The 24222-nt window shown below is 50.0% G+C and overlaps 1 protein-coding gene across 8 annotated transcripts in view; it reads right to left on the bottom strand.

Annotated features, from left to right (window-relative positions):
- The window catches only part of TRIO (trio Rho guanine nucleotide exchange factor), a 284086-nt gene that overhangs the window by 113703 nt on the left and 146161 nt on the right, over window positions 1-24222 (bottom strand). For all 8 annotated transcript variants that reach the window (XM_036410831.2, XM_036410832.2, XM_045571514.1 and 5 more), the window contains 5 exons: window positions 14456-14647; window positions 7675-7844; window positions 6536-6710; window positions 1967-2162; window positions 999-1165 (listed from right to left, as the gene is read on the bottom strand). In XM_036410831.2, coding sequence (XP_036266724.1) covers window positions 999-1165; window positions 1967-2162; window positions 6536-6710; window positions 7675-7844; window positions 14456-14647 — 900 coding nt within the window. The remainder of the gene's footprint in view (window positions 1-998; window positions 1166-1966; window positions 2163-6535; window positions 6711-7674; window positions 7845-14455; window positions 14648-24222) is intronic.

Raw genomic sequence — 24222 nt, 5'->3', positions numbered from 1 at the left:
AGTCTATCCCCATATTTTTTAGGGGAACTGTTTTATGTTTGGCCAGAAAGAGCACTTCATTAGCTGGTCTTTAAAAGGCAGTTCACATACTTTATCTCATCGCACCAGGTGCTCTTTTGAAGACTTCTGTTTAATAATACGTCTGCTTTAATGCGAGTGCTGCCCACTGTGCACCACACCTTGCTCGTGGTCTAGAGCAGGGGTGGGGAACCTTTTCTCTGCCAGGGGCCATGTGGAGATTTACAACATCATTTGCGGGCCATACAATATTATCAACTTAAAATTTTGCTTCTATATTTGGTCAAACATTTAATTAGCTCACCCCCGATGCCTTGGCGGGAACAGACCAAATGATTTCGTGGGCTTTATACGACTCGTGGGCTAGATACTCCCCACCCCTGGCCTAGAGGCACTTCAATCCTCTCCAATCAAACTAACATGTGCCTTTCTGTGCATCTACCAGCAAGCCGCACTGTCCCTGCATCCAGCCAGCATCCCTGCTCATGAGATAAAACGCCACCTATAGGCTGAATGTAAGTATGCATGGAATCCCGCTGGTGCCAGCCAGAGAGCAATCTCTTCCAAATGCCCCACTTTATGTGGCCATGTACCCAGGATGTGGTCCAGTCCGGACTCATAACAGTGTATCTGGCAGTAAAACCACATGGCCGTTTAGACCAGAAAGCAAAGCGCAAGGGATTTTAAGCAAGAGAATAGCAATAACAAAACAACGACATGGATGTCCCTTTCGCGTGTGGTACCCGCTGGGCAGCCAAGCCTTTCCCACCACAGCGCGCGCACACACCTGTCCAGGCAGTGACTCAATTTCTGCACTCGATGTGGTGCATTAGGGTGGGTGTCAGGTTATGCACCAGGGCAGCTGCGCTCTGATCAGGGCCAACCGTCCCAAGGCGTCCGGGTCAGAAATACAGCCCTCCCCCCTCACACCCCCCCCCCCCCACGTGCCTGTCCCTGGCTCTAGGCCAGCGCAGGCTTACCTGCTTCACCTCCGCCTGCAGGTGGCGCAGCTGCACACACTGCTCCAGGTGCTTCCGATGCTGCTCTGCGGCCAAGTCCAGCTCCTGCTGCTTCTCGTGAAGAAACTCCAGCAAGTCCTGGAGCCGCGTAGCCATGTCCACGTCCCTATCGCAAAGCAGCTCCACGCCTGCAGACACCAGAGGGAGACCCTAGAATTCAACTCGCATTTCAATTTGTTCTTGAGGCTGCGCGCAGGTCTATCTCGGTGAGTCACCTCCCGGCCGGGGCCGGGCCCTCACGCTGAAGGCCACGTGCAGGGAGGGCCCAGGGCTGGGCCGTGTGACGCCTGCCTGGCAGCACATGTGGTGTCCCAGAGAACGTATCTGACATGTTCAAGCCAAAGTAATGATGTCCCACCTGTTGCACTGAACCCGCCTCCTATCAGTCCGCGTCTCCTACAGTGACCATGAAAGTGGGGCATCCTTTACAAATGAGAACTTTGGCTTGTTTTTGTTGTTACCTGCTGTACATCTAGTTTAGATTTCAGGGGGCACTGAAGAATACGGTTTGTGTAAAATGAGTAATGGCATGTTCAGGTGGTTGCTAAGATTTTTCCATAGCCTTCTTCCCTCTACATTTTTGAGCCCATAGTGCCATCTGCTGGTAAAGTATAAATTTAAAAAAATATAAAGAATGGGAAAATATTTTGTAGGGATTTACATTTCACTCAGAGAGCTACAATAGATCATTTACAAAACTGAAGTTCATGCTACTTATAATGACATCTAAGAATATTAAGGGTAACTGCACTGGCCGTAATGTTAAATGTGATCGTATTGTGTGTGTGTGTGTGTGTGTGTGTGTGTGTATGTGTGTAGGAGGAGAGGGGGAGAGGGGAGAGCGACCTGAACCCTGCAGGCATCACACTGCGATAACCTGGATGGGCTCCCCGTGTCCCCGTGGACGCAGAGGGGAGCGCACGCCTTACCGGAGGCCTGCACTTCGTTGACGTACTGCAGGAGGTCCTGCCCTTGGTGGATGACGTCGAAGGTCAGGTTGTTCATGGTCAGGGCTTTGTCCGCGTGGTGCTGGAGGCGCTGTTCTGCTATTGTGAGGTCTTCCGTGTCAAAGTCATTCATTTGCTGAGAAAGCTCATCGTTCCAAGACTCAAGGTCCGAGATGATCTGACAGAGGAAAGTCTCTCTTTAGGATCAAGACTAAAAATAAGTATCTGTTGTAATAGCTTCCATGTCCGGTAAGGAAGGAAGAGACCATGGGATCACATCAGAAGGACACAAAGGCCAACTTAAGGGGCTCCCACTGCCCAATGATGACACCAAACAAATGTAAAAATGACCACCATCGAATAGAACATATAAAGTACACAAAAATCCATGAATTCCTAGTGATGTTTAAAAAGAACTAAAAGCCAAAAATTAAACGAAAATCTCTTTGGTTCTGATTAGAGGTAGTCAGGGAACTAATCTTTACCCTGAAAACTGTGAACTATTGTAGAGAATTATGTAAGCATATAATGGTGAAGGAAAATTCCCCTTTCTGGATAAATCTAGCTATTAAATGTAGAAAGCTTAATAAAATCAGAACATTTTATTCTAATTACTAGAGGCCCGGTGCATGACGTTTGTGCACTGGGGGGGGGGGGTCCCCTCTTAGCCTGACCTGCGCCTTCTTGCAGTCAGACGCCCCCCGAGGGGTCCTTAGTGCTGCCGTGGAGGCGGGAGAGGTTCTCGCCACCGCCTCTGTGCTCATCAGCCGTGAGCCCAGCTTTTAGCCGAGCAGTGCTCCTCCTGTGGGGACGCACTGACCACCAGGGGGCAGCTCCTGCATTGAGCATCTGTCTCCTGGTGGTCAGTGTGCGTCAGACAGACTGGTCATTCCACCGTTTGGTCGATTTGAATATTAGGGTTTTATTATGTATGACTTTTTAGGTTCTAGTAAACTAGGTAATGATCCTCACTGCATAGTAAGCCATGGGGAAGGCTGATGGGGAACAAACAATGGAAGGATCGGGCTGCCGCCTCCTAAACCCACAGACACACCATAGCGTCCCCGAAGGAGGGCCAGATGGACTAACCCTCCGGCAGGAGGAGCTGTGGTGTGCCACGTGCAGCATTCTTGCACATAAATAGACCCCGATTCCAATTAGGTCTTCACCTCTAACTGCTGTGTGTGTGTGCAAGAAGTACGGGAGAAAGAAAAACCGGTGAACAACTTGGAAGAAACCAAGTGAGCAAATGCAGAATGTGGGACCTGACAACGGATGAAATTATTTTGACAAGCGTGGGTGTGCAGGCAGAAAGGGTGGACGCAGAGTCTACTGTAGATAAATAGACGGAGCAGCCAGGGCAGGAACGGACCCCGTGCAGCCCAAACTGGGGTTCCGTGGACTCTGAACAGCTGGGCAGGAGAAGACAGCCAGGGTGACTGCTGGGCTGCTGAGGTGATTAGTGAGCTGTGGTCACGGAAGAAAATGGCCTCATTTTTCAGGGAAGTCCACAGGAGTGAAATGACACACCGACAACCTTTCTCTCTAAAATGCCACAGCACTACAAAAACAAAAAGGGGACTGAAGCAAGGAGGGCAAGGGTCGTGTTGGATTCGGGGACAGGCAGTTCACCGTGCTGTCCTCACCACCTTCATATAAAACTTGCATTATATACTTTTTAGAAATTAAGAGTAAAACGAAAAATATCCAAAAGGGAGAAAAAATCTTGGAGGAAGAATATCATATAATACACTTCAATGGAAGCACGTCTCCCATCGATCCTAATTCGCCTTCTCCACATGAGCAGGAAGTGAATTAATTTGGAAATCTGTGAATGGGAGAGTGTACACTGACTCTGGCTAGGAGATGGGAAATAATAAAAAACTTACGGCTTCCCCAAACTCCTGGCACAAGTCTTCTCGATTTATTCTTTTATTACAGAGTTCCGTATACAATATGTATAGTGACCTATTAAGTTATACTTATTAATAAATCAATAAATTTAAACAATGCCAAATTAGACATAAACCAAAAAGCCACTGGGGGAAAATATTGTTATGAAGGAAAAATTGACCATATCTTTAACCTTTATCTCTCCTCTAAGGGGATTCTTGCTTAGTGTTTTTTTTTCTGGCGCTGAGAGAAGACACGGTGTGTGGTGAGAGACAGACTCGGGAATGGCCTCACGGAGGAGACACCACCAGGTTCAGACGGCATCAAGCAACGGGCATTAAACACTGATCAATGTGCTCAGACCAGCAGGATGTGAAAACGCTCGCCTGGCATAAAGAGACCCTGGCATAGCCGTGATCAAAGGATCATCAGGAAAATCCCGCCCGCAGATTAGCATTCTAGCTGGTTAACCATCCGAGCCAAGAAAACAAATCTGTGCCAAAAACAAAGCTGATGAAAGTGGAATTTGAATATGAATTCTTTGGAGAAATAGCTTTGGAACAACTTTTTAAAATGTATCACAGAATTTTTATTAAGTCTAAGTTTTTCTTCCTAAACACACATATAGCTTAATGATGACTGTTTCCCGTACCTAACCTGTCACAGGATGCTACAGTAATTATCTTGTTTTTCAAGCAACAGAGCAGATTTTACTTGGTACACCTGGAAGCTGAAATCGCAGTAGTCTAAAGCAGAGAAAATCTCCATCCACTTTTCAGAGATGGAAATGCTACTCCCACAGAAATACAGAGATGTGGGGGATTTAAAAAAATTAACCAAGTAACAGAGGAATTTCCACCAATATAACTGCAGGCTGCCTATGGGTAGTCAGATAAGGCATTTCCCCAGATCAGAGAGAAGATCCCAGCTGAAACCTAAACTGCTCGGATCTTCACATTTCAGGATCATTCGAGAGAAAGAAGGTTCTAAGGACCCGACGTGGAACGATGTGAAACTGTGTCCTCGCCCTGTGACTGCACTGCGGGCCCGTTTCCCGGGCTCAGGCATCAGCCTGGCCTCCCTGAAACACTCGGGACTCCGGGCTTCAGTGGGGGAAATCGTTTGGGGGTCCGACCTCCATTTAAAACCCTGGTTCAGTGAGAGTAGAAATACAACGAATTATTTCCCCCTTTAAAATATCACTAATACAAGTGAAGCCAATTTGCTCCCCAAACAGCCAAAGGTCCTGGAAGGAGAAACTTCGAATAATACTTCTGACCGCTTTGCATTGCTTTAACTGAAACTATTTAATAAGCAGCCACATTTACAAAAGCGATGCCTCTAAAGCAGAGGTCAGAGAGGAAAGCAGGCTGCCTACGGGGTCCTGCCTGCACAGGCTGCAGGCTGGCGGGGCAGGCCTGACGGCTGAGGCTAGGTGCCTTTCACCACGTGGCTGCAAACCACGTGGCTCCAAACCATGTGGCTCCAAACCACGTGCCTCCGAGTGGATTTAAGTGTCAAGACTCAGAGAGCAGGTTGTTATTTTTTCAGGGATGTGTGCAGGGTACAATACCTTTCTTTCCTTAACAGATGACGGTAATGAACGTGACCAAGGAGGTTTTCCCTTTAGGAAACCATTGATGGAAGTTCAGACAAGCAGCCAACCAACCGGTCCCACAGAAGGCCTGCCCAGGGCCTAGCCTGGCCCCTGCACCACACGTCCCTCAGAGCAGGCACACAGACAGGCCCAGGGCAGCACAGAAGGCCCACTTCAGACTAAGGGAACCACGGCAGTGACACTGAGCCCTGCCGCCCCCGCCTTTGGCAGCCCTTGGGGTCCACACCAAGGCCTGCCTCCCCTGCCTTCGGCAGCACGTGGAGTTCGGGCCATGTGCTCTCACAGCACTGCTCTAACCCAGGACACGTGACCGATATGGGGAGAGCCTCCCCCATGCATCCTGGTGGGCGGTCTGGGGACCTCCCAGGTGGCCGTCACTACCACCAGCCCCTGGAAACCGGCCTCCCCGCTGAGGTGAGCTTCGGTTCCTTTCATCACGTTTCATAGACACACGCAATGTCATCCAATCACACTTCCTTCTGCCTGCACTTCATCAGGTGCAAACAAAAGCCCTTCCCGGGCACAGAACGGAGAACCACCTCCTTCTGGTGAAAAATAGGGAAAGAAATCTGAACTTCTATCTCCGAGTCACACACAAGGAGCAAAAGTCAGATGTTAACTAAGAATGACAGACCATCGGAGAACTCTTCTGTGGGGGGGAAACCCCTAAAGAGGCCCTCACAGCAGGCCCAGCGTGTTCCCAGTCTGGGACTGAGCTGGAGGGGGAGGGGAGGGAAGAAAAGATCCCTGCCTTGAGCTTGTGCCCCTGCCTCCAGGACAGGGAAAGCTGCATGGGACCCAGTGGAGGCGAGAACCCAAGAGGGTGAGAGGGACCCATCCCAGCAGCTCTGCCCTCACCCCTCCACACTGGCCTTGCTCTATCCTGTGTGCAACGCGGGCCCTGCTGTGCCCGCTGCCTCCGCCAGCTCCAGCTTCAGACGGAGGAGCGGAGTCCCAGCCCCCAGCTCCCTTCCTCTCTCCTCCTGGCAGAGGCCCAGGCCCGGGGAAGGACGGGGCGGGGCGGGGCGGCGGGCACTCACGTCGATGGCGTCCCTCTCGAAGATGCGCAGCTGCAGGAAGAGGTCCAGCTTGATCTTGCGCTCCTGGAACAGCTCCTCCATCTGGGCCTGCGCCTCGTCCAGCTGCTGCAGCACCGTCTCGATGTGGCTGATGGAGCTGTTGTGGGGGGTCTTGTTGTTGGAGATGGCCGAGTCCCTGGGACGGAGCAGAGGGGGAAACGGGATTTCAAAGAGACAAACAGGAATTGGAGGAGCAAGGCGCACATTGTCAGATCCCAGATCCGGCGGCCCGGGGCCTGGGGGGAGAGAGGGCAGGAAGCGGGCTGCCTGTCTCAGAGAGGACGGCCGCCCCTCCCCAGAACAACAGCGGCTTCCTCCTCGCGCAGCGGCCAGACCGAGGGGCCCGGGGCCTCTCCCGCCTCCCAGTCGCTCTCACAGGAACCTAGTGATCTCTAAGGCCATTCGGCAGGTAGCACTCCAGCCATTTCCATCCTAAGCAGACGGAATAGGTGATACCTGTTTACCAGGAACGGTGGCTATGTTAAACTGTAGTTAGGGGTTAAACTGTAATGCATCAGTGAAGCCTCTATTAAACAACGCTTGCCTGACTTCACAGAGCGAACATCAGGTGAAGATTCAACACACGGACCTCTGAGGGGCAGTTGGGAGACTTCATTTCTGGAAACGATCCCTGCGATGCTCCCAGCCCCAGCTCTGTCCCCGACCTCCTGCCAGCAGGGGCCCCTGAGGGGCAGGCGTCACCCGGGCCGGGCCTGTCTGGGCCTCAACTTTGAGAAGGGGACACCCCACCACAGTCTATGGAGGCAGGTCAACCGGGGCCTGAAGGACATGGTCCTAGGAGGTTTAAGTAAAATTGCAATAATTATTAAGAAAGTGTTAAAAGGGAATATTCATAAAAGCTGAATTCTGGGAAGGTTATTAGGCAATGTTGTCATGAGAAAACTTACAGAGAAAAAGCCATAAGGGGGAGAGAGAAAAGAGAAAGGAAGATGCTACCCTGCATTACACTCGCAGACGCCATTTGTTCTCTACCCTGTCGGACAGAGAATTATGGGCAATTGTTCCCAAAAGCGAGGGGAAGGGGAAACGCTGGCAGGGGTTCAAAGGGCCTGCGCTCCGGCGGGAGGGGGCGGGCCCACCTCAGCTGCTGGATGAGGTCCTCCCCTTCCTTGATCACGTTGACGGTCACTTGCAGGGTCGTCTGCTGCTGCTGGCCGAACCGCTTGATGAGGTCCTGCACGGCCTCCACCGACTCGGCGTACACGTCGTCCAGCAGCTCCTTCTGCAGCTCCTCCAGCCATGTCCACAGCTGGGGGGATACAGGAGCCCGGCGTCAGCGCCAGCGGGGGGCCGGAGGGCAGAGGGGCAGCCGGCCCCGGGGAAGGGGGAGGGAGGAGAAGTCCCCCAAACATCCAGCAGCCAGCAGGAAAGAGGCATAAAAACGCAGCACACGACCGCTGTGAGGTGAGAACGTGGACAGGCAGAGAGCCGAAGGGACAATGACAGGGATGGGAAATCGCTCTTTCCACGTCTGCCCAGGCTCACCTGGGTGCAACAGAAAACAGAACGGACCCCCTCCAACATCTGCCACACCTGACGCGTTCCCTTGCGCATCCCGGGTGGCTTTTATTTCACTGTCAGCAAGGGCCCTGCAGTCCGTGCTAATTATCAAACCGCTGCACAGACATGGGTGCTTTGCAGCCCTCAGAAAAGAAGGAAGCGTCGAGCGTGGTGGAATAATGCATTCCCAGGCCTGGCAGGAGACGCGATGTGGCACAGTTAGGTACCACGCCCAGCCAGGCCAAGGCCACGGTCACAGTCCTTCCATGAAGGAGTGAGTACCCCGAAATGCTTTGCAAACGCTCTCTGCCACCACCACGAACACTGCGTCCGGGAACGGCTGGGTAAGACCTCTGGCTTTGGTGGGAACAGAGCACTCGGCCCGCTTCCCGCTCCAGGTCTCAGGGAGCCGTTCGGTGAGCCGGAAAGACAGTTAATTAAGCTGAATGGGCCCTGGGCGTGGAGATGGTTTGTGTGAGGAGAAAACGCTCCCTGCTTCCCCAGGGATGTGAGAAGCACCTCCAGCACCTTACAGTGCGGGTGACAGCGGCTGCCCAGACGCACGCCGGCCTTGGGGGCTGAAACAGCACAGGTGCACTTGCCAAAGCAAGTGCGTGCATTCGGCTTCCTGTTTCCAAACCTTCCTTTTGCATGCTTCTGACATGCAGTGAACGGCATGAGTTTCTCTGAGAAATGCACTCCCGCACCCCACCCCACCCCCCATTTCTGGCCGTCATAGTAACTTCTTGAGGACCGCAGACACTCCGAGGGTCCTTGGTGTAGCAACAAAATGCAGTGGCCTCTTAGGCCCGGAGCCATGCTTTGTTAAAGCATCTCTTAAATTCCCGGGCCCCCCACAGAGGATGCCTTTTTGGCAGCTCTTGGACGTCACGCCCTCCCACTCTCGGATAGCAAGAATGGACACTGTCCTAGGATGGACACTGATGAAAAAGGGGACCTTTGTAACTGTTTTTCTTCTGGCAGAAAAAGAAAAACAACAACAAACCACTTACTTCACTCCCTTCTTTCAAAGTCTCCACTGTGTTCCACCTGAATCCGCATGCTGCTCGAACGCTGCCCCCAACCCCGTCACTGCCGGGGAGCCCGGGGACAGAGGGCCCTGAGCACGCAGGACAGTCCCACAGCTGAGTGACGGCAGGCAGTGGAGGACTCTCAGGGAATGAACGGAGGGACCTAGCACAGGAAGCTGCTGAGTCTTTAGGAAGAGTGCTCCCTCAGCACGTTATGCTCATCCAGGGGAGTTGAATGATTTAAGCCAGGCGTCCTCAAACTTTTTAAAGTGGGGGCCAGATCACGGTCCCTCAGAGAGCTGGAGGGCCGGACTATATGAACTACTAATTCCTACTGTAACACCTCGGCTGCGCTCACTGCCCAAAAAACCTGGCGGGCCGGATCAGACTCCTCTGCGGGCCGCATGTGGCCCGCGGGCCGTAGTTTGAAGACGCCTGAAATTTTAAGCAAATGTACATCCAAAAAACAGCGCTCTTCTCTCATGTGATCTAACACTGGCATCGATTAGAAGGAAGGTAAAGGAGCCAACGCTACCCCGAAAACTGACTGCATCACAGGAGGAGGGTCTGGCCAGCACATCAGACCACCCCTGCAGCCACTGCAGCCTCTAGTTATAATGACACTGTGCCTTTAAAAGCTAGCATCTCCTAACATTAGTAGAAACGAAATTCGTTGAGCAGACACACAGAAATGCAGGTTTTTAAAAGCCCACTAGAAGAACACGGCAGTCTCAGCAAAGCAACATTAAGACAGCTGGTAGGAGCCTGCAGGTCCCGGATGAGACACACCCTCGCACACAGCTGTCCCAAGTCCCCTCCCCCCATTCAAACAACTGGGTCAGGCCTCCTAGCTGACCCAGTGTGACCCGCCTGGGGGACAGGATGCGGGGCGGGCGGCGGTGTCTGCAGAATTCCTCTTCTCCAGCAAACACTGCCACCAAACACACTACCACTAAGTGCCCTTGAAAGGACAGAACCGGTTGAGCAAGTCTTGCTGCTACACACTGGGAAGAGGAGAGGCCTGCAAACCCCCTCTGGAGGCACGCTGTGCCCCCGTCTTTGATCCCCAAGTAATTAAACCGACACACTTCTAGTGAGGGGGAACCTGGGAGAACGGGGAAGAGCATGGGTTCTGAAGCCAGACTGCTGGAATTCCAATCCTGACGTGACGTTTCCTACGGTGTGACCGCGGTCCATTCCTTACCTGGACCCGGGTGTCAGCTGCTTCTTCCGTCAGACGGGCCCAGTAATAACGCCTGCCTCACAGGCCACCGAGGAGGGGAGGGAGGGCCATGTACCCGGAGTGAAGAGGTCAGTAAATGTTAACCACCACCGTGAGTTTTGTTCTTGCAAGGAAAAGCCTTCTAATGATAAGACTCACAATGTTTGAAAAGCTTTCTTTCTCTAGGTATTTTTCAAAACGTATCCAGGTTCCTACCAATTATTCAGAATATGTCACAGTCTGGCCAACTTACCAACATCCAACATTTTAAAATCCTTCACACCTAAAAATAGGACGGCGCGAGGACAGCTGCTGGGATGTCTGGGCTTCTATAGAAATCACTTCCCCCGGCTCCCGGGGGACGTGCCCGGCGCGAGGCCTTTTCCTTCCCTCCTGGACTCGCAGGTCATTCCCTCCGCATCCTGGACACCTCAACGCCTGTCCACGGAGGAACGCGCCCGCCCAGGACAGCGCAGCTGTGCAGGAGCCCGCAGGGGCCTTGCTGGGATCAGGCAGGTGAAGAGGGGGAAACCGAGATAGGAGGGGCGAGGCTGCCTCTAAATCCATGATGTTCAATTGCCCAAAGGTCCTTTCCCCTTTAGAATGTTCCTGTCGGGCCCAACAGAAATATTCTCTTTCAACAAAGTCTCAGAGAAAAGTACCTCTGATGTCAATGTTAGATGAACCGATGCATTCGTAATGCAACAGGATTCAGGCAGAGCCTACTGTTTAAGCTTTGAAAGTGGGACCTCTGCCTCCTAAAATACCCTCTGCACAGAGCAATGAGAAAAGGTCTCCCGGAGGCCTAAAAAAAATTTTTTTTTTTACCAGAAACGACCTGAATGTGAAGAAAAGGAACCTCTACTTCTGTGCTAGCTGTGAATTTACAATAAAAGACAAACCTCTGCTTGGCAGCAAGAGTTTCCTTCAAACAAGTTCTCAGCGGCGTGGACTCTATGAGTAAGAGCTGTGCCCACAGCCTGGGCTCTTCAGGCAGCCAGACTCAGGCAATGCTGCCCCCTAGAGGCCCTCTGAGCCGTAGCCAGGCCCACTGCATGGAAGAGAACTTGAACCCAGCCCACAAGAGGCTGCAGGTGTGCCCAGGCCTGGGCGAGGGACCAGGACCACAGAGAAGGCTGGGCTAGGGAGACACAGGGAGTTCTGGGGAGAAAACATAAAAACTGGATCCTGTGTCTGCCCGAGTCTGACCCGGTTACACCCTCCCCACAAACCGTGCTGGGTGGAGCCTAAAGGAGGGACCTTGCTCTCCCAGGAGAAAACTCCCAAAAAGTTCCTTCTTCACTAATTGGGGAGGGAGACCCCACCAGAGAGGACTCCAAGAGGAACTCATTGGGGGTGGGGTGTGTGTGGAAATCCCAGGGAAGGACTGAGCTTCCAGCTGATTCTGTGGGTGGCAGAATTGGGACCCTGAGATTTGGGGATTTCTCTAGGGGCAACCACTCTCTAGTGCACAGTCTTACACAGGCTACACACCTGCTCACAACACACCAGCTGTGGGTGGCCTTGAGAAATCCTTTGGAGCTCTCTACCCTCAGTTTTCTCATCTATGAAATGGGCTCATGTTACCATACATGTCTTCCCTAACTGGCAAAGCCAGTTTGAGAGTCAATTACTACAAGCACTTTATAAACAGAAGCTACTGCTCTTGGCATCTACTCCTGTCTCTGACTAAGATGATCATTCGTAAGGGGGTATGGGAAGTACCGAAGCCACAGCTCCCAGCTGCAAGCCAGGAGCAGAAGTAGGTAGTTTCAATGGCAGCTGGCAGGTGGAATTTCGGAAGGCACCACTCTGAACTGAAAACAGAACCCAGTTTCAGGGATGAGAGCAGAAATCAAAGGGGAACTGTTCAGCTGCGAGCAGCACAGCACCTCCTTCGGCCTGAAACTGCCAAGACTCTCCTGGTGCACATGCCCGCTGCCCTGATCGAGGGGTGGGGCTCAGCAGTCCCTGGCATTCTGGGTCAGCTCAGAGCTCGGTGCTTCTGGATGGGTGATAAAAGGTCTCTTAATATGATGAAAGGGGATTTATGAAGGATGCATGGGCTGGGCAAGTCGAAGTCAGTACCATGAAATAATACCAGTGCAAACACGCATAAGAAAAGGGGAGAAGCCAGGAGCCAACGAGGTGCTCTGCACCCCGGGGAGCGACGAGAGCCCCCGCTTCCTGTGACCCTCCTCCGAAGACAGTGCAAGTCCAGGGAGAGTGAGCATTGGCGGGGCACACAGAAAGACGTCTGCGTGCCTCAGTGGTGGGCATAAAAACAGAGCCAGGCTGGCACCCAGACAAAAAACCCCCAGGGGGCTGGGGGGCTTTCTTTTCGACTCCTGAACAAAATGAAAGGGTCTCCCAGGCATTACCCAGACAAAGCCCGGTCCCGGTTCAGAGGGTAAGTCTGCAGAAGCAGAACCCAAGGCTCCTTTCCTGAAACCCAGCAAGAAAAGCAGCCGATCCAAATGACAAGACTTTTCCTGGGGAACCGTGGCTTCCAGGGATCAATGAACAAAACCCCACGCATGGCCCCGAGTCAATCCCAGAGACAAGCCCTGGCCGGGACCTCACTGCGTCCACCTGGTGGCCTCAAACAACCCACACATTTCCCAACTCTGGACCCCATTCTGAGAGAGAAGTTGGATGAGTACAAATGGGTGAAGATAATGGTGCTTTTGCTATATTTGAAAATGGGAACATGTCCCTCCATCATTAAATCTCAGAACATGTGCTAGAAATAGACATCATTATTCCCAGCGACTGACTCTGCTGAGCCTGGCACTGAGGCCAGCTGTGGGTACAGAGGTAAGACAGACAGTTCTGGTCTTCAAGGCACTAAACATCCACCAAGAGAAACAATCCAACGTCTGAAATGTGTGACACAGAAGTATGCTTTCCACTGTCATTCCCTGGTGCACAACCTCCTGGGGCATTACAGTGGCTCAGGAGACACTCTGGGATGAATGAGCGAGAGAGTGAAGGAATGAGCAGTGGAAAATGCATTGGAAAGGAGAGGACAGGTAACAAAGGGTAATCATGGGAATGTTATAATCAGAACTGATGTGAATAAAACGCTGCAAATAATACTAAAGGGACTACAGAGATTGAGAGGTGGAAAACAAATGCAGGAGAATAAAAGTTCTCCTAAAATAAAATCCAAAGTTGTCTTAAACTAATCAGCAGTTCTGTTAAATACTGTTTGGAAAACATTTTTTGAAAAGGAGAAGCACCAGTCTTCATCTTCTAAGAGAAGGGTAAGCATCTCATGAATTCCTTTTGGAGAGAAAAATAAAGAGGAAGGAAGGGTGGGGAATGTTCCCAAACCCAAGTTTAAGGGTGAAATTGATGCCTCCATCAACCACTTTCCACATGCAAAGTGGAAAATACATCTGCCGTCTCCGTGGAAATATTGCCTCTTCTCTCTCCCCAGAAACAAGTAGTATTCAGTGGTCTGTCCTCTGGGGGTGAGAGAGTAAAGAGTTCAGAGATCTCCGCACACAGGACTGGAATGCCTGGTCTGGGACAAGAGTTACAGGCACCAACCTTTCCCCAGGTGCGATTCTTAAAAAGAATTGCGGATTGCAGAGCTAATACTGAGCAGACATCACCAAAGCTGAGATGGCCTTAATTAATTAACGCTGCTGTCTGGTACAGTCAGTGTTCCCGAAAGCTCACTTTTATTAGTATCTGAGAATGGCCACACAGTCAGATAAAAATCAGAAGGCAACTGTGACTTGAGCCACATGACAGGCTGACACAGAAGGAAACCCAGCAGCTCTGACCACAATGTGTGGGCCGTCTCTTTATGCAAAAACAGGTGCACGCCCGTCTCTCTCCAACTTAAAGGGCCTCCTTCAGCTCCGCTCACCTCCTCATCCACACCTCTCCCCAGACGCCCACCCCTCCCGGGCCACCCCGGCGAAGGCTGCATGCGCCTGTGCTGCCAGGAAGGCCTGCCGGCAGCCCAGTGGGTCCCGTCCACGCTGGCCGCTCAGCGGGAGGGAGCCGGCTGCCATCACCACGCCCAGCTCCGGTCCACACCCTCATGTCACAGACCCCGCAGCCCCGGGCCCCCCGCCCCCTCCCGGGTCTCACCTCTTTCACGTGCGTGTGAAAGGACACTGACATGTCCAGTAGGATCTTCCGCTGCTCGACGCGCCGCACAAAGTCCTGGATCCGGTCTTCGAGCTGATGGGCGGCCTGATAAATCTCTTCGGGGTCACATTCCCCCGTCTGTGCCAGCTGCTCTGCTGCCTCTAGCAGCTTGTCCGCGTTGGTGTACGTGTTCTGCACGGGAGAACAGCCGGAGAAACACACGGTGAGCAACGCACACCGGCCAGGCCGGGGGCCACGGCGCTGCAGTCAGCCTGGGCCGCTCCCGATCATTTCCTCGAATCACACAGAAACACGAGGGACGGAAAAGCTGACTTCAGTTACTGCACCCCTCCCTATCAGCAGCCCCATCCAGTCCTGTCTTAGACAGTCAACCTCGAACCTCAAGACCAGCCCTTCCGTGTCCGGCGGCAGCGAGAGGTATCTGCAGGCCATCGCCGGCCGTCTCCTGACTCATGCTGTGACAGGGCAGAGTTCCAGTTTTGTGCCTTTCGCTATGATCATTCCAAGCGCAAGGGACGGGTTCATTCCACAAAAACGTAAGTACGCCGCTGCCCCTTTTCACCTGTTTCTACTTTACTGGCACATTTTCTCAGAAAAAGGAAGTAACACCTATCATGGCTACAAAAGAGCCAGCGTTAAAAAGAGTTGGAAGTTAAGGGGGAAAACAGGTGTCTACTCTGAAAGTTACCCCCGCGTTGATTCTTGCTGAAGCAGAGGTTGCAGATGTGTTCCTCAAACAAGCAGGTAGGCCAGGGCCTGAGACCGTTAACTATCGGGGAGAGGAGACTGGAGAGGTCGGGGGAGGTGCAGGACTTCCGAGAAGTACTGGGAACCTTGCGTCTCCCTTTGAAAAATGGGTTCAGCCCTAGCTGGTTTGGCTCAGTGGATAGAGCGTCAGCCTTCGGACTGAAGGGTCCCGGGTTCGATTCCAGTCAAGGGTATATGCCTGGGTTGCAGACTCAATACCCAGTAGGGGGCATGCAGGAGGCAGCAGATCAATGATTCTCTCTCATCATTGATGTTTCTATTATCTCTCCCTCTCCCTTTCTCTCTGAAATCAATAAAAATAAAAATATTTTTTTTAAAAGAGAAAGAAAAATGGGTTGAGCCCTTCACCTTTCTCCTCCAATATTTTAGTTCTACAGCCGAGCAAGGTCAGGACTCATCAGTGAGGGTGGGCAGTGCTCCGAGTGTGGGGAGGGTGTCCCTGTGGAGTCCAAGCCTGATGGGGGCAAGGGCACCCCTGCACCCAGCTGCTTACGGCCAGGGGCACTAATCTACCGAGGATAATGAGAGGCAGGTACCTCACTGCGGGGAACGGAGTCACAAACATGGGAAAGGGGAAAGCTGAGCTAACTGCACGGCACTGGAGGAGAACTGGAGGAACCACTGTGAGCCAAGAGGAGAGAAGGCAGGGTCCCGGGTGCAGTGGGCACAGTACCCTGAGACATGTTACAAGGCCAAAGCATGGAAAACCTCAAGAACAATGCGGGCAGGACACAGAAGCTGGCCTGAGGAGGTTCCGCTGTCAGTCAGGTCCATAAGGGTGAGCAGTAACGTAGCCGATGTGATGCACTGGATACGAGGCAGCCGAGTCCACGCTGACAGAAATAAAACTGGACGAGGACCAGGCATCTACAGAATGTCAGAGCGCCTCCCACAGCGTGCATACTAACGACCCAGGGGGAAAGACTCGCTGCCCAGAGGAGAAGGCAGGGGACGCACACCGCAACCCAGGGGTCAGAGTGAACCAGGGCACCAGACAAGTTAGAATCGTGTGCCCCGGCAGATGGGACCCAGCTGCCCTCCCTGATGCCCCGACGAAGACAAAGTAAACAGAATCTTAACAGAATCTAAACATCGGACAAACCCACAGTGAGGTGCATTCTCCAAACAATAGCCTGAAACCTTCCAATGGGTCAGGTCGCAAGGTCAAGGGAGAATGAAGACCCTCCAGGCCCGAGGACCCCAGAGATGTGACCACGGAAGGTCTACACTGACCCCTTTGGCTGTGAAAGCCTCGTGGGCTCGAGGGCTGGGAGGCCACCAGGCATCAGTGTTAGCGTCCTGACTTTGGAGGTGGAATGGTGGTTGTCCACCAGAATTTAAGTTAAGAAGCACAAAGTAAGTTCTTTATGCTGCACTTCCTGCAAGGTGAAAAATGTAAAGCAGGTGTAATACACAGCAAGACGGTATGAGCTGGCCTCCAGGGGGGCAATGACTCACACGTACAGAGCACGTGCCCCAGTGAGCCGGGTTCGGTGGAGGTGGACAGTCATCCCTGTGTGGCAGCATGGGGATGCGGTGCCAACAGTCTACAGCACATGTGTCATACACAAGGCCCGCGGGCCAAATCCGTCCCGCCAGGCCTTGCAATGTGGCCCGCACCGCGCTGTCATCACTGCACTCCGCTGTGTTTCCATCACAATGACAGTTTATGACTGTTCAGTAAACCATTCGGCCAGCGATTTAGGCTGGATTTTAGATTTTGGCCCCTTCTCTGATTGAGTTCGACACCCCTAGTCTCTACAGGGACGATAAAAACCAGCTAATGTCCGTCTGCTCTTCTCATCACATCCCCGTGTCGCGTATTGTGCGTCAGAATACGCACAATACGCGACACGGGGATGTCCCATCCCAACCACAGCCTTGCACGGGCTGTCCCATCCCAGCCACAGCCTTTTATGGGTAAGGAAGCTGAGGCCCGGAGGGAGCCAATGGGCTCACGGAGGAGGCGGGCAGCTGGTGAAATTGGGACTCGAGCTCAGGCATATCCCACCCCGATGCTGTTCAGCACCTGGGCTCCTCCATGCAGAGCCCAGTTCATGCACCGCTGCAAGGCCGGGTCCACGGTCACCTCCTCCCCCGTCCACCTGAGAAACCGTCTTCAGGGGTCTTTCCATTCCAATACTATCCGAAGTCTCATGGCAATACTCTGTCCTGTTAACAAAGGAACTCTCAGAGCCCTTTCTAAATAAAAGATGGAAGAGATACCGAAGAATCCCTTAAAAGCAACTAATTATGGCCAGACTTGGAAAAGGCCTGTGTACATTTTACATGTTCTTTGCAATCAAATTGTTTGACATAATGTGAAAGCAGTCAGTTCCCAAGCTAACTGCAGAACTTTTAAAAGGACTGCTTTATATATAATTGAGTTCTATATATACCCAGTGTGACATAGACGCTGAATTATAATAATTCCTACATAAAGCAGAAACAGTGAAACTGCCCACTTCAAAAGAACTCTGTAACAACAGAAGCATGTTTTATAAACGCCCATCCTATGTCCTGTACAAGTCTTCCTGGCCCTCCACATACCCGTGGCGCAGTTTGGCAGCCCACCAACCAGGCCATAGGTGCCAACTTTGGTGCACTTAGTCTGCGCCCCACAACAACCCTGTGATGTGGGCATCATTTTATTCCCAATTCACAAGTGAGGAAACTGAGGCACAGAGAGGAGAAATAACTCACCCACGTCAATCAGCAGAGCTAGGATTGTTCAAACAACAACTGCCTAGGCCAGGGCTCATCTTACAAAAAGAAAATGTAGTTCCTTCCAGTTAGGCTTACAGAGGAGGGGTGTCAGGAAAGAAAGCCCATTTCAGAGTATGAAGAGCCCAGCCGTCTCTCCTACCTGCCGACCTGCCGCTGGGGGCATCTCTCCAGGCCCAGCTCCTCGGCTCCTCATCTGAGGGACTAGCAACCACTGCGGGGGAGGACTAAGGAGATAAGAGCCAGGCCAGCGTGGGGGCCCAAAAGGCTTCCTCTTTTCTTAAGAAATAAAATAATTGCATAATTGCTAGGAGTCAGGAAACAGGGCTTTTCAAAGGCAGACCAGAACTTCCTCTCTACCATCCTTGGGAGCTAATGTCCCAAAGAATCTGGTGGAAAAAAATGGGTTTTCCTGATCTTAGAAAAAAAATAGGACAGGAGAAAACCATGAGCATTTCAAGGACTGACTTTAGGCTCTGCTAAAAAATGTGGAGGAGTTCTGTATGTCTGTCTGCTGACTGCAGAGCATCCTCTTGGCAAAAGCTGAGTGAGCTCAGGACTGGCCTGGGAGTTAAGAGTATCAGCCAGGGAGTTAGAGCATGGACCTGGGAGTTAGAGCAGGGACCAGGGAGACAGAGAATCAGCCAGGGAGTTAAGAGCATGGACCTGAGAGTCAGAGCAGGTCCCAGGGAGTTAGAACACAGACCAAACAGTGAGAGCATCACCTACTTATCTTCTGGAAATATAAAGTGAAAGGTAAGGTTCCTGCCTTCTAAATCCCAGTTCTTTCTCCTGGAAGACAAGCTAATTCATGGGGCATATAAAATGCTGCTGACAGAAGTGGCTTCATGGAGAATGACTTCCTGACAGGTCATGTCTTTGGAAGGTAATCTGAATCCCAAGGAATAAGCAAACCAGACAGAACGACGATGGGAAGATGCTATGACAGCAATGTACCAATCAATCGTTTTAGAGAAATCTGTGATCCCAATATCAGCGTCTCCCTTGAGCCAGAGTTTCCTGGGTGTTCCTGGCTTTTGTGTTCAGAGCTTGTTCCATCCAAAAGGGAACATCAATGTAGACAACTATTTAGAAGACGGCTGTCAGAGAGCATTTTCCTTTCCGCCAGTCATCTGCAAAAGCCTTATGGGGAAAGCATTCTAAATCTCTTTCTTAAAGCTCCTGCATGAAAACTCAACATGGCTGCGTAGGCAACACACACTCTATCAACTCATTCGCAAAGGCTCATTCAATAGGATTTAGCTACTCACAATTACTGTACCAAACAAAGAAGGCCTGGACCTTCAGATTCGTGCACAGGCCTGGGCTCTGCAAAGCTGCCTGCAAAAATGAGGCCAGTGCTTCCCGCTGTGGTGACAGTTGCCTTGGAAACAAAGCCCGAAGCCAGACCTGCAGGGAAGGCATGTGCCTTGCAGAAGTGCTGGCTGCAAGGCTCTCCACCCAGCAACGAGGAGGTTCCTCTCAGGTTCCTCCTTCCCAGAACACCAGAATTGTTCTAAATAAGCCTATATTTAGTACATCTTAAAGGAATTCAACCATGCGATTTCCACCACTTCCTTTCTGAACCTGCTATGTTAATTCATTGTTCCACAACTCACTATTTTGAATAAGCTTACTAGATTATTCACTAAATCAATTACTCATTCAAGGTCTCTACACTAAAAACAATTTAGAATTTTTTTTACCAAGGGTCCTTCAACACACATCTCCAGGAAACAAGCTAACCAACTTCAAACTTAACTCTGAGAGGACCTTTCTTCTCCCTAAACCCAAAATTTGCTTTACCTATTGAATATGCTTCAGAACATGAAATAAGCTCCTCATTAAGCCCTAAAGTACCTGTTTCCATATTTAAGATGCCTCCAATGGCCGTACTGCCAAAAAACACACACGCCCATAAATCCAAAATATGAACTTATCCCATCCATAACAATTTGCTTTGACAGAAAGCAGTCAGACATATGGAGGGCAGGGAAGGAAAGCTGGGGAAGGTAGTAATCCACATCAGTGGGCCTCATTCTCACTGTGCTAAAGCAAGACACGTCATTTTGTTGTTTGGGATGAGCTACGGAGCTGTCAATGAAGGAAACTACCAACACAAGTGTAATGATACTCAATACTGAGGCCACTGTCTGTCTAAAGCTCCTGCACACGGGCTTAATAAAGCCATGATCCTAATGGAGCCCCTCACAGCCAAGATCTCTCCTGGCTTACAATGCTGTGCTCCTCCCTCCAACCCCACCCCATCTTTATGAAACAAGGTGGAAGGGCTAGAGTGAAGTCAACCCTTACTTTCCCAGGTCTTATGGCCCTCTCTCCACTTACTATGCTTGTGACTAGTTCCCATCGTGGAGGGCATTCACCTCAGAGGCCCGATGGTGTACTCTGAGGCACAGCCAACTCCTAGAACCAGCCAGAAGAAGTTCCAGGGGTGCTCTATGATGTACCAGGTCTGCACACCCATTGCTATAGAGTGACTATTATTCCATTCCTTATACTTACTCTGGGTTTTTCTTGTTATTCTATTTCCAGTTATTTTAGTTGTTGTGGTTAGAAAACTTATCTGAGATTTTTCTTGTTTCTTGAGGTAAGGTTGTAATGCTATGAACTTCGCTCTTGGGACTGCTTTCACTGGGTCCCACAGATTTTGGTTGTTTTGTGTTCATTTTCATTTGTTTCCAGATAATTTCTGATTTCTCCCTTGATCTCATTGGTAAAGCATTCATTATTTAATAACATGCTATTTAGCCTCTGGGTGTTTGAATGTTTTAAGTTTTATTGTGGTTGATTTCTAGTTTCATGCCCTTGTAATCTAAGAAGATGCTTGATATGATTTCAATCTTCTTGAATTTGTTAAGACTTATTTTATGTTCCAACATGTGATCTATCTTTGAGACTATTCCAGGTGCACTTGAGAAGAATGTGTATTCTGCAGCTTTGGGATGAAATGTTGTATAAATGTAATTAAATCCATCAAGATCTAGTGTGTCATTTAAGGTCACTGTTTACTTGTTGCTTTTTCTGAAAGATCTATCCAGTGAAGTCAGTGGGTTGTTAAAGTCATCTATTATGACTGTATTGATCTCTTTCTTAAAGTACACCAAAAATTTTTATACACACACACACACACACACACACACACACACACACGTGCTCCTATATTGAGTGCATATAAATTTGTTTCTTGTTGGATCAATCCCTTTAGTATTATGTAGTGACCTTATTGGTCTCTTTGTTATAGCCTTTGTTTTAAAGTCTATTATGTCAGAAAAAAGTATTGCAATACCAGCTTTTTTGTTTGTTTATTTCCATTTGCATAGAATACTTTTTCTATCTCTTACAGACAGCATATATACCAGTATTTGTTGTGTTTTCTTATCCATTCAGCTACCCTATGTATTTTGATTGGAGCATTTAATCCATTTATATTTAAAGTTATTATTGATAGATGCTTACTTATTGCCACTTTTTCTTTATGCCTATGTTCCTCTCTCTATTTCTTCTTAAAGCAGTCCCTTTAGCATTCCTTGTAATGCTGGTCTGGTAGTATTGAGCTCCTTATGCCTTCTTTTATCTGGAAAGCTCTTAATTTTGCCTTAAATTTTAAATGATAGCCTTGCTGGATAGAACAGTCTTGGTTGCAGGTTCTTGCTTTTTATTACTTTGAATACTTCATGCCAATCCCCTTTGGCCTGAAGTGTTTCTGTTGAGAAATCTGTGACAGCCTATGGGAGCTTCCTTGTAGGTAACTGTCTCTCTCTTGTTGCCCTTAAGATTCTCTCTCTGTCTTAAACCTTGGCTCTGATAGACTTTTAAAGGTCTACATTGACCAATGACAATCACTGCATGCCTACTGTGTGCTGGATTGCTGATGACGATGGCAGAGGAAAGTGGCAGAGCATTTCTTCAAAACCAACTGGGCATCTAAAAAAGGGCAGTATCCAGTGACATTTTCAAGAGTGGGGAAAGTCTATAAGTATTTAGTGCCAGAGAGAAAAGAACTAGGAGTGGGAGAAGTTGAAGATGTTGGGAAAAGAGGCCAGACTGAAGGGCCAGGTCCTGGCAGTGCAGTGGGAAGGAGAGCACAAGCAGAGAGTGGGAAGGAGAGCACAGGCAGAGCACCGAGATGTGAGAGAGAGAGAAAAGCGGCAGGTGTGGGGTGGAGAGCTTGGAGCCTGCAGCCATCATGAGTCTGCAAAGGAGAGAGGCCCACAGAGAGGAGGCCAGTCACCTGCACGTAGCTCCCCAGAGCCCACCCGGCCACCTGGCTATGCTGCCCAGCAGTCCCAGCTGTTGTCCCCCATGCCCACCTCTCACATCCTCTTCATGTCAACAAACTGAAATCGATTCATTAGTAGGTCTCAGCTTAGCCAGCAAGAACTACCAGGGAAAGCCCTCTGACAGGTGGCCATGCCCATTCAGGGGGTCTGGGTCTGGCCTGTCAGTCCACCCTTTGCCTCCCCTCTCTATCCCCCCATGCTTGGCAGAATGCCTGACACATGGCAGGTGATTATTTGAAAGCCAGAGGGAGAGGATGTGGGCACAGATGTTTGCAAAGTCTGCAAAAGGTGTTTCCATTTAAGGTTTCTTTCCACAAACCTCTCAGATTTAGCCTTAAGCCCTTTCAATTTAAGGAAAAGTGTGCCAGGCACTCCTTAGAGACCCAGAGCCAATGAACAGAGATCACAGAAAAGAAGTGAAACACCGATGGGTGGAGGGAGGAGCAGGCAAGCTCCTGCCTATCTCTGAACCAGTGTAGGAAGCAGACCATGGCTCAGGGCTCTGCCCTTGGCTTGCCGTGGAAACCTTAAAGCAGAGACATTTCCTACAAAAAAGTGTTCTCACTCTTGCTGCCCCGAGAACCTTTCTCAACAGCTTTGATGATTGTCTTAGACAGAATAAAACAAGTTCACCAGAAAAACATAGGGCACGATTGGCCACAGGAGAGATCCCCTGATTGAGAATGGAAGGAGCCACAGGACTGGGAGGGAGAGGGACATGGGTGCTGGACACACAAGAGGACGTTAGTAGACCCTCAGCCTCTGTATCTGAGAGCGCTCAGGCAGTGAGGCGGGGCTGGGGGAAGGCGCTGCATGGGACAGAGCCTGCATTTCCGAAGCTTGGTTGTTGCCAGTCCCGCCTCTTAGGTTCTTTGGTGCCTGAAGTCTTTGCTCACATGATCCAACTTTCACATCCTTCCTCGGACCATATTGGCCATAGCAGTGCCTTATCTTATGGAGAAAATAAAGGGGAGATAAGAGCACATTTCCCACATATTTTTGCTACAAGAGGAAGGCAAATAGTTTCCAGTGAGTGCAAGAAGGGGGACCACGCATAATGTATAGATAAGAAAAAACCCAGCTGCATCCACCTGTGGCGAGGCAGCCAAACACGATCTTTTCTTACTTGTTTCTTGAGGTTGAGAAGCAGGAAGGTTGGGATTCTCGTTTTCACTTTACATATGAGGACATGTAAAGAAGATACCGTTGCCCTAGCTGGTTTTGCTCAGTGGATAGAGTGTCAGCTTGCAGACTAAAGGGTCCGGGTTCGATTCTGATCAAGGGCATATGCCCAGGTTGTGGGCTCGATCCCAGTTGGGGGTGTGCAGGAGGCAACCGATCAATGATTCCCTTTCATCACTGATATTTCTATTTCTCTCCCTCTTCCTTTCTCTCTGAAATCAATAAAAAATATTTTTTAAAAACACAAAAATGATAATGTTTTAAAGTTATTTTCACTGAATAGGAGTTGAATGCAGTTTGTTTAGTTCCCATAATTCTAGCCCATAGTTAGTTCCTCAGTAAATATAGAACCTATAGACAGAGCAGCCAGGGTTTACTGCTGCTTACCTCTGTTTTATAGACTTTGAGATTATCATGTTAGATATATATTGGCACTCTTCCTTTTATAATTGAACACCTCTTTATTTCTAATAATGATTTCATGCTTTTAAAGTTTATTAGTTTAATATTCCGATTCCTATACTGGTTTTTGTTTGCTAGATTTTCTTAGTAGATCTTTTTCTACTAGTTTATATATTTTTTTAAACTTCCTGGGTATTTATGTTTTAGGTGTGTCCTTTGAAAACAGTATACAGCATGATTTCTAAAAGGTATCAATTGAATAAATCTTTGTCTTTTAACAACTATAATCTATTTGTGTTTACTGTAATTACCAATACTTATAGACAAATTACTACATCTTATTTTGTGATTTCTATCATACTGTTTGTT

This window comes from Pipistrellus kuhlii, unplaced genomic scaffold, assembly GCF_014108245.1.
Source record: "Pipistrellus kuhlii isolate mPipKuh1 unplaced genomic scaffold, mPipKuh1.p scaffold_m20_p_4, whole genome shotgun sequence".
NCBI classification, from domain to species: Eukaryota; Metazoa; Chordata; class Mammalia; order Chiroptera; family Vespertilionidae; genus Pipistrellus; species Pipistrellus kuhlii.
Note: the sequence above shows the minus strand (reverse complement) of the source record. Positions and strands in the feature narration are given on the sequence as shown.